Source organism: Capra hircus, chromosome 10 (assembly GCF_001704415.2).
Source record: "Capra hircus breed San Clemente chromosome 10, ASM170441v1, whole genome shotgun sequence".
NCBI classification, from domain to species: Eukaryota; Metazoa; Chordata; class Mammalia; order Artiodactyla; family Bovidae; genus Capra; species Capra hircus.
The window spans coordinates 79,692,331-79,708,281 of record NC_030817.1 but is presented as its reverse complement, the minus strand read 5'-3'; the positions used below and the strand labels follow the sequence as shown (position 1 = coordinate 79,708,281).

Below are 15,951 nucleotides of genomic sequence, written 5' to 3'. Positions count from 1 at the left end.
AAGCTGGGTTACACAGCCCCTGTGCTCCCCTAAGTTGCTTAGGGAGTGTTGCAGTAAAACCATCCTATCACTTAGCTTTTGAGCTCTCGGCCAGCCCTTGGAGGGTCCATGCTGTTAGTGTTTCTATGGGATCCTTGTGACTCCTAGCCCCCCATGCCACCAAAGAAGATATGGGGATGGTGGCAAATAAACATGAAAACATGCTCAATAGCATTAGTCTCTAGGGGAATGAATGCAAATCAAAACCTCAATGAAATGTCACTACACACTCTTTAAAAATGGTCAGACTTTTGAAGCTGACAATACCAAATGCTGCCAAGGATGTATCAAAATGATATAACCACTTTGGAAAACAGTTTGGTTATTTCATACAAAGTCAAACTACATTCACCATATGACCCAAAATCCCATCCCTGGAAATTTACTTAAAAGAAATGAAAACTCCCCTCAAAGACCTCTATGGGAAAAAAAAAAAAAAGACCTCTATGATCCACTCAAAAACTTCTATGCAGGTGCTTATAGCAGCTTTATTTATAATAGCCCCAAACTGGGAGGCACCCAAATGTCCATTGCCTATTGAATAGAACACTAATACATTCATGTAATGGAATGTTGCTTGACAATAGAACGGGACTATTAATATATACAGCAACATGCATGGACCTCAGAACCACCATTTTAAGAGAAATAAGCCAGACACAAAAGGCTGCATATTGTATGATTCCATTTATGTGACATTGTGGAAAAGGCGAAACTTTTGGGACAGAAATTAAATTGGTGGTTTCCAGAGGTAAGGGAAAGGGGCTGACCTCAAAGGAGCACAATATAAAAAAGGACTTTTAGGGGTGTTGGAAATATTCTATACAGAGGGTGTCGAAGTGACTAAACAACTGAATACATTTGTCAAATCTCATCAAACTGTACACTTAAAAAAATGAACTTTACTAAATGTAAACCAGAACTTGAAAAAGCTGAGTAACAAAAGATTCCTCTATACTTTGTTACCCTAAAATCAGGTTTAGGAAGACGACATCCAGGATTCTACCAGCTGCTTAGGGCTCCTCTTGAGCACACAATATCTTGAGCCCACATTCATGCCCGGATTAGAGGCTGATTTTTTTCCCCAAAGTCAGTGCCCACACTTCCACCCTCACTTCTGACTTCTAAGCCTGAGCAGGACGTGTTCTGACCAAGCTCTAATTTGTGGCACGCAGTCTCCACTTGGAACCCCACCTACTAACCCCACCAAAGTTTCAGATGCTGGTGATGAGCCTGTGGCATTTTTGGCTCACCTATTACAGTTCCATCATCAGGACTGAGGAAGGTTGCTGCTTCTGTCCAGACGGATCCGGTAGTCTCCTCATGGCCCTGAGGATATGTTTGGGGGTCTGTCATTGCAGTGCTCCTCACATGGGTCAACTGCTCCAGTGTGCGGTGGGCCACCCGGGTTCAAGACATCTTCACAGCTGGCAAGCTCCTGGCCCTGGGCCTGATCATCATCATGGGAGTTGTACAGATCTGCAAAGGTGGGTATCATCAGAACGTGCCAACCCTTGCATGTACACACCCCCTCGCACTGTCTTTGGATGTGTGCACAACCTGAGATGTCCCAATTCTATCCTTTTTGTATGTGTTATTACTATTTATTCATTTGGCAGTGCCAAGTCTTAGTTGTGGCATGCGGGATCTAGTTTTCCGAGAGTAGGGATTGAACTGGGCCCCGCTGCATTGGGAGCCTTAACTCCCAATGCAACTAGGGAAGTCCTTGAATGACTTTTCTTATTCACTTGCTTGACAAAGGGGACAAGAAACCAATTTCCCCAGGATGGTTGGGAGCTGAGCACCCCCTGGGGTGCCAAATTCTCTCCTCCCTTGCTGACCCCATGGTTCTAGCACAGGCAGATGAAGATTCCATATTTCTAAACACTGCTGTTTGTCCCAGCTCCAGGGAGGCTTTTTGTATCTTATATTTTATCTTGTCTGTATCTTAAAATGGGAGACAGAGGAGATTTTTACACATTTCAGAAATTGCTCAGCTCCACACGAGAGAGCTCTACATTCCTGGGGCCCCTGCCAACATTCCCCATTGGATTGGCCCTTTCCAAGCCCGAGTCTGTATTTGGTTTCCATGGTTCCCATGGCAGCACTAGCCTTTGCCTAGTGTCACTACCTCCTAGAGAAAGTCAGATGACAAACAGGGGGACCTCCCACCTGCCCACAAGCCCTGGAGGTGGTATGGTGTGTCTGGATTTTGATTCCAGGAAAATAGAGTTAAGGTTCAGCTCTATAATGGACCTAATTATTTTCATCCTTTGGATTCATTTCTTTAGCAGGTGGTATTATTTTCAAGAGTAGAGACTTAAAGAAATCGCTGGGCTGTCTTTTCAAAGATATTAGGCTCTCCTAATCTGATCTCACTGCCTTCTCCCGATCACTCTCATCTCATTATTTCCTGTCTAAATGCTCGATTATGGGTGAAGATATAAAGTATGGTCAGCTACTCTGTATCTCACTACAGTCTTAGTCAGCAGCCTTTCCTGAGGACCCCGTGTGTACAGGATACTGTGCTGAGGGCTAAGAAGGCAATTGGAAAGCTGTCCACTGAAGATTCCCCGTCTTCAGGAGATCTATTCCATGAAAAGATAGACCAAACACACACCCTAGGAAGAGACAGGAGGATATTGACAAAGAAAGCACAGCAAGCTTGAGCTAACAGCATCACAGAAGCTTATGTTTGAGTGTCTGTTGTTCTTGCTGCTTCTGCATGAAAATGTACAAACTTGAATCTGAGGGAGGGTAGTCAGAAGACTGCCAGTGACTCCACTCCTGCATCGCTGAGTCGCAGTGAGCCAACTCCATTTACCCTGCCCTGCCCAGTAACCTCTCCCAGGCTTTCCTTCCAAGGAACTTTGCCTTTTGAAAAAGGAACATTCAGAGCTGTGCTTTGGACCTGAGCCCCTATTTGGACTCATCATTATCATGTTCTGGGGGGTCCTGAACTTCTCGGCCCACTTTTGGCCCCTCTTCACCAATATGTGGGGTTCATTGGAGACCAGGGACCTGGGGCTGCCGGGCTCTGACATGTGTCTCTCTGAGCAGCCTCCTGTCCGTGTGTCCACAGGACAGTACTTCTGGCTGGAACCAAAGAACGCATTTGATAATTTCCAAGAACCTGACATCGGCCTCATCGCACTGGCTTTCCTTCAGGGCTCCTTTGCCTATGGAGGCTGGAACTTTCTAAATTACGTGACTGAGGAGCTTGTCGATCCCTACAAGTGAGTTACAACAGCTCTCCCCCTCCCCCTTCAATATCCAAGGCACCTGCCACTGGAAAGAGGGAGCCAGGTGCCTAGTGCCCACTTCTCCCGATAGCCCCCTTCTGACCATGACCTGGAGAAATGGTTCATTTTGAACCATTCAAAATGGTTCAGCCTGAAGAAATGGTTCATTTTCCAGGAACTTAGACCATTTGTTACTCACCCTGCAGGAGAAAAACAATCCATTGACTACCCTGGAGCAGATTACAAGCTGAAAGTGATGCTGAGATAACCCCACTGCCTTAGAGAATGAAATATGCCCTGAGAATTCCAGGCATCTTACTCACCTGTCTTGCAACAGACAGGTCTTTGTCTTGAGGTGTAGGAATTATGGGGGGTGGGGGGAGTGCATTGTGGAGATAAACAGTGTGGAGTGTATTTCCAGCCTAAGCTGTCTTATTTCCTTTCAACTGTCCTCCCCACATAGAGACAAAATCCACCCCCCAAGTAGAGGGAACATCACAGAAGTCTGCAAGTTCAGCTTCCTGCAGAGAGACAGAAGGCACTCCCCAGAACCCCTGACTAGGCAAGTGGTCCCAGGTGCCAGACCTGCCCCCTCTCACCCCTTCTCCCTCTACAGGAACCTTCCCAGGGCCATCTTCATCTCCATCCCACTGGTCACATTTGTGTATGTCTTTGCCAATGTGGCTTACATCACTGCAATGTCCCCCCAGGAGCTGCTGGCATCAAATGCAGTCGCTGTGGTAAGAAATTAAACTCAAGGAGGGATAAATTAGGAATAGGGACTAACAGAGATGCACTACTACATTTAAAATAGTTAAAGAATAAGGACCTACTGTATAGCACAGGGAAATACATTCAATATCATGTACTAACCTATAATGGAAAAGAATTTGAAAAGGAAGCTACATATATATATATAATTTTTATATATATATATCAATATATATATTATATATATATATATATATATATCACTGAGTTGCTTTGCCTGAAACAGTAAGTCAACTATACTTCAACTTAAAAAAAGGATAGAAATCAAACTTACATGCCCTCAAAACTAATACCACATTGTAAATCAACTATACTCCAATAAAAATTTAAAAGCAAAAACTCTCATATGCCCTCAAATCAGGAACGGTGACATAGCTTCACTGGTTTAGTCCCACTCACTTTCCCCTGATCCATGACTTTGCGGGTTTGGCAGTCTCAAGTCCTCAGGGCAGAAGCCACATCTTCAGGTGTCCAGGAACAATCAAAATATTTACTATCTGCCCCTTGACAGACAAGTTTGCCAACCCCTGATCTGTGGTGGTAGTTTAGTCACCAAGTCGTGTCTGACCCTTTCAATCCTATGGACAGCAGCCCACCAGGCTCCCCTGTCCACGGGACTTCCTAGATAAGAACACAGGAATGGGTTGATTGAACCAGCATCTCCTGAGTCTCCTTGGCAAGCCGATTCTTTACCACTGAGCCACCTGGGAAGAGCTAACTCCTGACGGAGGGCACTTTAAACTGTATATGCGATGATTGTATAAAGGAGATGGGTTCCTCCTCAGAAAGTCACCATCTTGCACAACACATGCCATTTCCCTCTGCCTGTATAACCACACCTGGACAACCTGACTCCTTCCCTCATCAGGGAAAAAGCGTGTGCAGCTTGTGTTCTTCGGGGAAAGAGATCTCGCAGGTCCAAGGCATTGTGGTCCTTGTTACCTGGGAGAGACCTGGGAACCACGTGGTTCCCTCATGTGGCTTCACCTGGACCACAGCCCCACCCCGCCACTGTTACCACACGTCTCATCTCCAAAGACCATAAAGAAAGAGGCCCTGCACTGTCCATTCACAGGCATCCAACCCTCCCCAACAAGACAGCTCTTCTAAACAACGCCTCCCCCAAAAGTGCTATAAGTTACATATAAATGCAAATGCTGTGACTCAGGTATGTCCTTGGCTCAGAGAAGGTGGAAAAAGCTGCTCCCCAACATTTTATATCCTTTCAAGACATGAAGACTAGTGTATAGCTTCACCACCTTTTCTTTCTTAGCCTACATAGTGGTTTGTTCTTATCATACCACCCCCCGCCCAATATCTTCTCTTTCTGTGAATTAAGATTTATTTCTGTTTTACAGATGGAAAAGCTGAGGCTCAAAAATTAAGAACTTTGCTCAAGATCTCATAGCTCCTAAATGCTAGGCTATGATTTGAACCCCGGCCCTCCTGGCTCACTAGTGTACCTTGTACGCGAGGCCTGGACTCACACAGCTGGCTTCCGGTCCTCACCCTCCACTTTCTGGGTGTGTGATCTTAGGCAAACTACTTAGTTGCTTTGTGCCTCAGTTTCCTTATCCATACAGCAAGGATAACAAATGTTTATTATTTTTATCACCACCACACAGAGTCTTGTTCGTTATTCGTCCCAAACATTACTGACTCCCCACTGTGTAGTCATCACCAAGGGAACTGGGGGTGCACGAGGGGCCAGGATACGGACTCCGTTGTCCCTCCTTCCCAGGACTTTAACCCAAGAGGCTCAGCAGGGGTGGGTTTGGGAGGGAGCCTTCTCAGTAGTGACATGCATGTGGAAGGCTGTGAGCTCTACTCACCCTCTTGCTTTCCCTCTCAGACTTTTGGAGAGAAACTCTTGGGGGTCATGGCCTGGATCATGCCCATTTCTGTCGCCCTGTCTACATTTGGAGGAGTCAATGGGTCCCTCTTCACCTCCTCCCGGTGAGTGCCTTCCAGGCCCTTGCAGGGCCAGGGACCCCTCTGCTGTGCATATTGCTGTGTATTTGTGGGGGGCTTGTCTCCATCAACGGGGCTCTGTGCGGGCGCCTGGCGGAGGAGCCTGTGCTGCTCATGTGGTGACGCACGACATGTGTGGCTTTACATGTGGTGGCAAGAAGCACCAGCCTTCCCACCTCATGTCCAGAGGAGCAGAGGGCTGAGGAGGCCCAGGCTGTGTGCTTGTCAGCAGCAGGACAGCGTCTTGCCTGCAGCCTCGGAGTCCCTTTTCCACTTGCCTAGAAACAGGCCATGCTGGCTGGAAAGGAACCCCACTCTGAAAGGGACCAGGAGGGACCCATGCCCAGGGCCTCTGGGCTGACCTCCCGTGAAAGTCCTGGGTCCAGACTGCAGGTGAAACTGGCTCATCTCTGAGTGCCCTGAGGGTGCAGGCTCCTCCCTGTTGAACAGACAGGCAGTTGTGGGAGGCCCTTTTGTGGCCACCATGAGACTCAGGTAGGGGTGTGAAGTGAGACAACTGGGGAAGAACGAAAGGGAAACATTTGTCCAAGCCATATCATATCTCTCACCCCAAACTCTCAGGGAAGCCCAAGGTGTGAGTGGACCCAGGAGTTCCCAGCCCCCACCTCCGCACACCCGGACATCTGGCCCCCTCTTTGATGTCCCATCTTGTTGTCTCCAGAATGGGTGGTTGAGCCCAGCAGATAATGGATGATTTCCATTGCTGTGGCTCAGAGAGTCCTCCCAGGGTTCTTAGGAAGCCCCCCCTCCCCCAAGGACATAGTCCTCACAAGCAGTGAGCCCCTGAGTTCAACTGCGTCCCAAGCCACCAGTCACAATAGGGCAGAGTTCCCATGAAATGACAAACAAGTGTCATGTTTTCAGGACAGGGAAGGGAAGAGGGCAGGGCAGGGAAGAGGGAGTGTGGGTGTTCCCTGCACCTCAGGACCCTCCAGCACTCACCCACAGCAACCTCATGTGCGTGTTACACAGGAGCAGTGGCCACCTGGAGGCCCCAGCCGAGGGCGAGCGGTGGAAGATCAGTGACCCATGAGGCTCTCTGGGATCTACTGGAGCAGAGTGACTGGCTCCAGTTGCTTTAGAGTGGGGTTTGTCCCTCGGGCAGGCTGAGCAGCGGTCTGCGTGCATGTAGTCCGGCTGTGTGTGCATGCGGAGGCGGTGGCCCGGTGTGCTCAGCCTTGGAGTCAGAGGCACAGCTCACCCAGCAGGCCTCCTCCGCTCATCCTTCCAGTTCCTTCCCCCACTCCCTCCTTCTCTCTCTTATTCCTTTGTGTTGGGGGAAGGGAGAGGATGATTCTTCCTGAGGAGTGGGCGTGTGTATGCGTGTGTCATGCTTAATGTCCTGTCTGCTCCGTGGTTGGCTCGCCAGGCATCGATTGTCTCTTGTGAACTTGACTTGCCAGTGCTGTTGGACCTGTCAACTCGCTTGGTCCCGGCTGCATGTAGAGGAGAGAGATGAACGTGGGACCCTGGTTATGTGCATGGTGAGGCCCACAGAGCGCCTGGGGCCCCGCTGGGTGCATGAGGCTGCCCTGCAGAGGCAATGCCATGTAGCTGCATGAAACTGAAATGGGCGAGGTTGCTGATGGTGGCAACGATGGTGTGCATATGGGTACTTGGGACCATAATCAACCCTCACACTCCTCAGGAGCTGCTGCTGATAGCCCCACTCTCCCCCATACCCAAATGACAAAGTGACAGTTCTCTCCAGACCACCCAGCGTGCTGACTCTGTGCCATTCTGTCCCCCCCATCACATCCCCTTCCTCTCACCCCTTAGCTGATCCTTTCCCTCCAAAATCATAGAAAAAAGAAAAAGTGGTCTAATTTCTGCTAATATGTAAATAACTCCTAACAGCTTACAGTATTCTCTTTTTTCTTGGGAGAGGAAAGAGGAAGAAGGGCTGCTCTTTACATTAAAATTTCTCTCTCTTTTTATCCTGGCTGTGCTGGGTCTTGCTGCATCGAACAGGCTTCTCTAGCTGTGTGTGGGCTGGTTGCCCCACAGCATGTGGGATCTTAATTCCCCAACCAGGGATCAAACCTGTGTTCCCTGCATTGGAAGGCAGATTCTTAACCACTGGCCCACCAAGGAACTCCCTAAAATCTCTCTTTTAAAAAATAATTTGTAAACATCAATATCCAAGTCATGATACTATAGTATAGTTTTGTAGTATATTGCCAATGGGAGAGTTTTGGGTGAAGTCTACGTAAGGTCACATTGTTTCTTACAACTGCATATGAGTCTACAAGTATCTCAGACAGAAAAATTATCATTATTTTAAACTTAAAAAATAATTTTGGGCGAGTTTCTTGGAAGTTAAGTGGTTAGAACTCCATGCTTTCATTGCGAAGGGCCCAATGTTCAATCTCGGTCAAGGAACTAAGAGCCTATAAACTACGGTACAGTGCAGGAAAAAAAAAAAATTTGAGTTTCTTGTCTATTTTTTTTCAATCTTTTTTATTTTACAATATCTTTGTATGTACTCCTTTTACTAACTGTATGCATTTCTTTAGGATGGTTTTTTGGGATTAGAATAAGTGGCTTAAGGATATAAATTTTCAGGTATAATTTACATACCAGATCATAAGTGCTCAGACTGATGAGTTTTGACGGTTGTAGACAACCATATAACTAGCACCCAAAACACGATGATATAGAACATTTCCACATATCCCCGCCGCCAAGTTCTCATGTGTCCCTTCCTCATCCAAATCCATTCCCCAACCCCCACAAGGGCAACTACTTCTTGACCAAGATATATGTTTTCATGCACAGTTTATTCCCCATGCCCCAAAGAACCTATATCCTCTGAGGGGGGGAGGTACATTTTTTAAGGGATTAAGGCATTAAGCAAAGGAGAGGGACTACTCCTACAGCTCTCCAAGCTTTGTGAGAGACTCTCAGAGTAACAGCACGTCATCAGGAACCCCAGACCACACTCAAGGTCTCCACACCCCTGAATCCATCCACATATCCACTGACTGCCTCTGGTTTGCCTGCACCTGCATTTGTGAACGTGGGTCCTTTGACTAGTGGGCTGGAAGGTGTGCACGAGAAGTACCTGGCTGGAGTGGAGATGCTCCTGTATGGGCAGAGGTGGACATGGAAGAGGGAGCTGGGCTAGGGAGGGAGCCTTGGATGGTCCAGGCTGACCTGCTTTTCTCTCTGCCAGGCTGTTCTTTGCCGGAGCCAGGGAGGGCCACCTTCCCAGCGTGTTGGCCATGATCCATGTGAAGCGCTGCACCCCCATCCCAGCCTTGCTCTTCACAGTAAGGGTCCCTCCCTCTGCCAGCCCTATACACACCCTCCCCCTTCGTGCTATTTTGAACTGGGAGTTCATACTTCCCACATGTGCTGCTATTACCCTTGTCCTCCTAGGTTTCTTGGGGCCTCTGATAATCTAGCAAATGGTATACATGGGCCTGATTAATATCAAGAGATATAGCAAGGAAGGAGCCTAAGTCCTGAAATGCCTTAAGGCTCCCAGGCCGGCTCATCTCATTCTTCCATCCTTTTGAGTCAGACTGAAGGAGCTGCTTCCAGATTCTACAAGCTCACAAAGAAGCTTTTTTCCTTGGCTCCTCCTGCCCCTGTGACCCGCAGGGTTGCAGCTTTGGGCCTCTGCTCCTGGCTGATCACAGCACACTCCCACCCTTCCCCTTCGACCTTCTTGCCCGAGGAGGTTCTGCCAGTCTCTGGGGAAACACCACTGAAATAAATCTGGTGTCACACCAAATAAGAAAAATCAGAAGGGAAGACTGGTAAACTGAAAGTGGAGAAAAGGAAACAAGGGGGTTATCTGGTAAATGGAGGCGGAATTAATTACACCAGAGTAGAATCATTTATATAGAGCATACAGAAGGAGAAAGACATCCCCAGTGAGTCTTTGGTTTTTTGTTTTTCCTGCTGGATCCCAACTAAAATATCAAAAATGACTTTGGTCTAACAGAGAAGCAGTTAGATCAGAGAGCAGAACTCTCAAGAGTCAAGGGCATTCACTGTACATTAGGGGAAATTTCAGAACGTTCCGATACAGGAAGAAGGTCGTCTTGATTGGTTAGTGGTGAAAGGCAGCTGGAGAAGGCTCAGTGCTCCCAGTAAGCCACAAGCTTTTTTTTAGTTTGTGCCATTGGTGCAGGCTTATGATGGCAACTCACTCCAGTATTCTTGCCTGGAAAATTCCACGGACAGAGGAACCTGGTAGGTTACAGTCCATGGAGTCGCAAAGAGTCGGATGTGACTGAGCGACTTCACTTTCTTTCTTTTCTTTATGACTACAAGGCAACTACCGTAAGAATCTGGCTTTTTCATCCCTTAAATTCTTCTTATTTTCACCATCAGATCTTACAGGAGAACTGAGCCTTCTGTTGGCCTTAACAAATTAGCAGAGGGAAAGAATATGCTTCTGAGAGATCCCCTGAGATAATTTTGAAGTTGGAAAGTGAACTCTGTCAAGAAAACTTCAGAAGGATGTCATGAGGGTTACATGAGTTAATATTTGCAGAATGCTAAAACTAGAGCCTGACACTTAGGAAGTGCTATATAACTGTTTATGACATTAAAAAAAAAAAAAAGGAAGAAAGAAAAATAAATTAGATGACTCAACCAGGAAAAGAGGATGAGGGCAAGAATAAACCTTAATCTGCAGTTAACAGTCTTCCCTAAGGGATAAAAGACAAAATTAGCTTGAGCTTCAACTAAGGAAGAAATATAAATGAGCCCAGAGTGGCATAGAGCTGCGTGCCACCAGCCTTGCCAGTCCAGGTGTATACAGCCAGCATCTGCTCTGAGTGGTTAGTGCCCATGTTGTACCTGTGGTTAAATGTTTTGATTATCACTCCTGCAGTAAGAAAGAACTTCCTGGTGATGAAGCTGTTAGCAATGACCTGGGTTTCTAGGAGAAGCTATAAAGTCTCCATTTTGAGAGATCCCACTGTGGAATGGCGTTGTCTGCCTAGAGGCAGGGGAGCAGCCTGCCACCAGTAAACAGCTTATCTGTGGTCTCCCAGTGCCTTTCTGATTACTGATGAGCTTCTTCCACACCCCCCAGTGCATCTCCACTCTGCTGATGCTTGTCACCAGCGACATATACACGCTCATCAACTACGTGGGCTTCATCAACTACCTCTTCTATGGCGTCACAGTTGCTGGACAGATAGTTCTTCGCTGGAAGAAGCCGGACATCAATCGCCCCATTAAGGTGCTAGAACCTCCCTGTGGGGCCCCCTCCCCCTCCTCCACTGCTTCTAGCTGAGCTCAGATTCTTTTAAATCACCTTGTTCTCACTGCTGACCAAGCCTCATCATCTCCACGATAGTGGGAGACCCTTTGGGAAGCAAAGGCCATGTGTAAAGGGGGCAGGCATTTCCATTCTCCATGGGACCAGAGCGAACTGCAGCTAGAGGAATAGGTTCCACGACCTGATAACTTCCATCATGTCACTGTTTCCATCGTGTCATTCCTTTGTTTCCTGTGGCTCTAAGTCTTTAAAAAGTCAGCTGACTTTTCCTGGACCTTCTAATCTGACTAGTCTCCGCCTTGTCCCTCCACGTAACTGGCTTTACTCATTCAGTCTTTCCATCTCATCCCGGAATGAATTTCCTTCTCCCATCTGCCTCTCCAAATTTTAACCATTTTCCATCCTCAAGAACCTCTCTTTCTTGAAGTTTCCCAGTCCACTTCAGTACTCCATGATCCTCCCTTTTTAGACTACTATAGCTGTAGGATGCCTGGTAAATCTCTTGATTTATAAGAAATAATTTTGTGATAGGAATAAATGGGATTGCTCAGAACAACATATGCTAGAATGCTATACGTTCTCCTGCAAATTAGAAGAGGGTATATCCCTGAGCTATTTGAACAATCCTGTTCTGGAAATGAACTTCCCTGGTGGCTCAGGCAGTAAAAAAATCTCCCTGTAATGCGGGAGATCCAGGTTCAATCCCTGGGTCAAGAGGATCCCTTGGAGGAGTGCACATCAACCCACTCCAATATTCTTCCCTGGAGAATCCCATGGACCAAGGAGCCTGGCGGGCTACCCCATAGTCCATGGGGTCACAAACAGTCAGACACAACTGAGCGACTAACACACGTTCTGGAAACGCAGGGAGACTAGATGCTCTTCACATCTCTGTTTTCCATTGCCACTCTCCTGCCATGCTTAGAAAGTGTGCTAGAGGGAAGAGGAAGCAGAATAATGCCATCTCCTTACCACTTGCGTACCCTCCGAGAGGAGAGGACAAGGAGGAGAAAGGCAGTAAGTCTAGAACCTTGAGAAAGACTATGGGGGACTTCCCACCTGTGGTCAACAAGAGGATGTTGGGCCTGTAAAGTTTGCTCCTTCCTGAAGTAAACAAGGCCCCGGGCTGCCTCATACCACACTAGCTTTCTTGATTTCTTGGGTCTTAGGTTTATCTGCTCAAATGGCTTAAGGTTTATCTTTCAAATTGCTGAAAAGAAATTGGAACTGACTCTGGTGAGAGGAGGGACACTTCCCACACCCTGCCAGCTGGGAGAGGGTAGGGGTCTGGTTGACAGGAAGTTTCCTTCTTGCCCTCATTCATTTCTTCTGCTCTCCTTCACCTTCAGCCCTCAGCAGACATAGAGCAATATACCAGCAAGTTCGTCAACCCCCACGGGCTTCTCTGACTGCTGCAGGCATGCAGCTGCATGAAGAAGCCTTGTTTGATCCCTCCTGGGACGACAGTGAGGATTGTCCCCTCCCTAGGCCCCCACACTCCTCTTACTGTCCCACTGCCCACGTTCACCAACATCTCTCGACATAGCACTTGCTCTGTCAAGGCTCAGGGTCGGGGAGCCACAGAGCTGAGTGAAGCCCAGTTTTGCCCTCCAAATGCTTCCCTTTGGGAAGAAGAGGGAAGATGTTCTGATCTTGGGGGCCACAGGGTCCACACAGGTAACAGCAACTCTGATCCACAGGTCAGCCTGCTGTTCCCCATCATCTACTTGCTGTTCTGGGCTTTCCTGCTGGTCTTCAGCCTGTGGTCAGAGCCCGTGGTGTGTGGCATCGGCCTGGCCATCATGGTGACAGGGGTGCCGGTCTACTTCCTGGGTATTTACTGGCAGCACAAGCCCAGGTGTTTCAATAAGTTCATTGGTGAGTTGCTGAACATTATGGGCAGCCAGAGGGCCCCTGGTCTGGAGTTGAGTGGTCACTGGTCTGGCTAGAGAGCCCCACCAGGAGCAGGAGGCTGTCTACAGAGCACTGGAGAAAGGGTCGCCACAGGAAAGGTCTCTGCTCAGAGACCTCTGAGGAGAGGAGAACTCTGGGCATTTCCACGCAGACCTTAGGCCTGCCAGAGTGTGGCCATCCTGGAGAGGCTGCCATGGGCTGGGTGGAGACCCCAGAATTGGTGGTCAGTGAGCCTGGGGCCTTGATGAGGAGGAGCAGCCAGCAAATAGGTGTCCCAGAAATGGAGGAGGCAGTCAAGGCGGCCATCTCCTGGAGAGTCTCCTAGAGGAGCCTAGCTGAGGCCAGATGCTGAGGCAGGAGAGCAGGAAGGGCCTTGGCCTGGTTGGTTGGCTTGGTGGGATGCTCAGCACTGACTTGCCTTCTGTGTGGCCTCCTCCTACAGAGTTGCTGACCCTGGTGAGTCAGAAGATGTGTGTAGTTGTGTACCCCAAGGAGGCCGAGGACCTGAAGATGAAGGATAGGAACCAGAACATGGAGCAGCAGCAGCCCATCTGCCAGCCCCCTGCCTCCAAGGACAAGGACGCAGTGGGGCCCTGAGGACCACCCTCCCCTCTCAGCTGCCTCCTTCCTCCTCTCCCTTTCTGCCCTCTGCCCAGGTCCCCCAAACACCCACACTCGCTCACAAACTCACATACACCTCTGCCTCTGTCAAGCAGGCACAAGACCTGGGTATGGGTGGTGAGAAACTATAAACAAAGATACTGACATTTGTACCCAAAGATCTAGCCTCCTCTTACCCCCAAGGCCTGTGTCTAAAGCCACCTCTCCCTTCCTGGACTGCCCCCCTCCCCTGAGCTGCCCAAGCTCCGGCTGTTAGAGGAGCTGCCAGGGGTGCCCTCCACAGCCCTCCCTCTGGGGTCCACATCCTCAGTCGCTTCCTCAGGAACCTGAGTTCAGTACTGCCTTCCCTCCCCATTCCTGAGCCCAAGGGAGGCCTCAGCTCCAAGAGAAGTGGCAGCAACTGTGAGTCACTTGGGAGGGACAGACTCAACCAAATCTGTCACCATGAAAGGTCAGCTGGAGAGACCCAAGGCCCCCTCCCTTCACTAGGGACCCAAGAAATCAGAGGTGATGCTTCCCTCTGCCCCACGGCTCCTGGCCACCCTGGCCTGGGCCCCCTGTGCAAAGTGAGGCTCCTCAGGACAGCACGTCCCCACTGAGCTGAGGACCGATGGGCTGGAGAACTGCCTTCTCCCCCTCCCCCAGCCAGGCCTGTGGAACAGATTGGGAAAGGCTCAGATTGCAGAAACCCAGCCCTGCCTCTGCCCCTGTATCCTCCCTCCAACTTGGTGCCAAAGCTTCCTGAAGCCAGAATGTTGCTTATTATCAATGTAGTGGACATTTCTCTCCTAATCACAAAGCAGCTCCAGTCCTCTTCCCTCCCACCTCTACGGGAAGAAGCCCACCACCCTGTGACCCGCCGCAGCAATGCCCCCACACAGCCCCAGGCAGCCAGCAATGCCAGCACCCCCATCCTGCCCTTTGGCACCCTGATCCTGCCCTTTTCCTCTTCTCTGGACCTTAGCTTCAGCACTGATGTTGTGAAGGCTCCCGAAGCCCTTCATGCCTAAAGTTGAGCCAAATCAGCCTTAAGTCACCTCCCATCCAAGAACTGGAACCTAAAAATACCCCTGCTTCAGTCAGACCTGGTATGACAAGCCTTCCCAGGGAGAGAGCTTTCCCCATCTCCCCAGAGGTGCCTAGCCCATCATGTAGAAAACTGGGGAGAAAGTATATTCTGAAGGCCAGTTCCTCCCCCACCTCAGATCATCCGTCCCTCCTCCTGCTGCCATCAAGGTCCTGTCTGGACAACCTCCAGGTCAGGATGAGAGGGCCATCGCAAAATGTCACTGTGGAGGGCTCGGAAAAGCCCTTTCTCTGTGGTTTGCGGACTTGGAGCTATCCTGTCCTGCAGGCAGGGCTGCCATTCCCCATGCTCCAGAGAAGGTACTGTTTGCCATCTGTTGTGCTAAGGACTGGGATTCTTTTATCCCAGGCAGAAGTCCCCCTCCCCCCAACTCCTCATACTGTTTGCTGCAACTGGAATACCTGGGGAGCCCTTCTGGCCTAATTGGCCTCTGGCTCCTCACCCGGCCTGCCTGAGCCTGCATCAGTGAGATACAGGTTTGCTCCAAGTTGTGGTCCCTTCTGAGTGGACTCCAAGTGGACTGTGGCTGGCCCCTGGAGGGTCAGGGGACCATCCTCTTGTTCCCTCTTGTCATTCCTCCAACCTCCTCCAATTATTGTTTGTTTTTTTTTTTTTGTAAAGTGGATGCCTTACTTTTTGGATAAATATTTTTGAAGCTGGCATTTCTATTTCTTTGGGGTTTTTGGGTTTTTTCTCCCCTTCAGGGAGGGTTTTAGTTATACCTGGATAATAGTCTTCTGTCTTTGAGTTTGTTTAGGTTTTAGAATTTTGTTTTGTGAGGGTTTTTTGTTTTCTTTTTTGTTGATGTAATAAAATTTTAAATGGAAATGAAGTTGGTGGTGTTGATAATTCAATGACCTTCCAAGACAGTGGCCAGGCACTTCCTGTCTCTGTCAGGAGGGAGGTCTTTGTTTACCAGGTTCCTCCCAGGATGGCATTCCTAAAGGCCCTTGCATTCCATAGCTTTGATGTGTCCTGGGGCCCAGTGCTGGCACATTCAAACAGCTCCCTCTCATTTTGAACCAAAAACTCCATACTTGCGT

At 48.9% G+C, this 15,951-nt stretch overlaps 1 protein-coding gene across 3 annotated transcripts in view; it reads left to right on the top strand.

Annotated features, from left to right (window-relative positions):
- SLC7A8 (solute carrier family 7 member 8) overlaps nucleotides 1-15,736 on the top strand; it is a 52,640-nt gene extending 36,904 nt beyond the window's left edge. For 2 of the 3 annotated variants that reach the window (XM_005685251.3, XM_005685250.3), the window contains exons 5-12: nucleotides 1,401-1,526; nucleotides 3,122-3,275; nucleotides 3,898-4,021; nucleotides 5,905-6,008; nucleotides 9,220-9,316; nucleotides 11,098-11,247; nucleotides 12,987-13,164; nucleotides 13,643-15,736. In XM_005685251.3, coding sequence (XP_005685308.1) covers nucleotides 1,401-1,526; nucleotides 3,122-3,275; nucleotides 3,898-4,021; nucleotides 5,905-6,008; nucleotides 9,220-9,316; nucleotides 11,098-11,247; nucleotides 12,987-13,164; nucleotides 13,643-13,797 — 1,088 coding nt within the window. In that variant the 3' untranslated portion in view covers nucleotides 13,798-15,736. Of the gene's footprint in view, nucleotides 1-1,400; nucleotides 1,527-3,121; nucleotides 3,276-3,897; nucleotides 4,022-5,904; nucleotides 6,009-9,219; nucleotides 9,317-11,097; nucleotides 11,248-12,986; nucleotides 13,165-13,642 lie in introns of those variants that run through there. The other variant, XM_013966877.2, reaches the window with a different exon arrangement.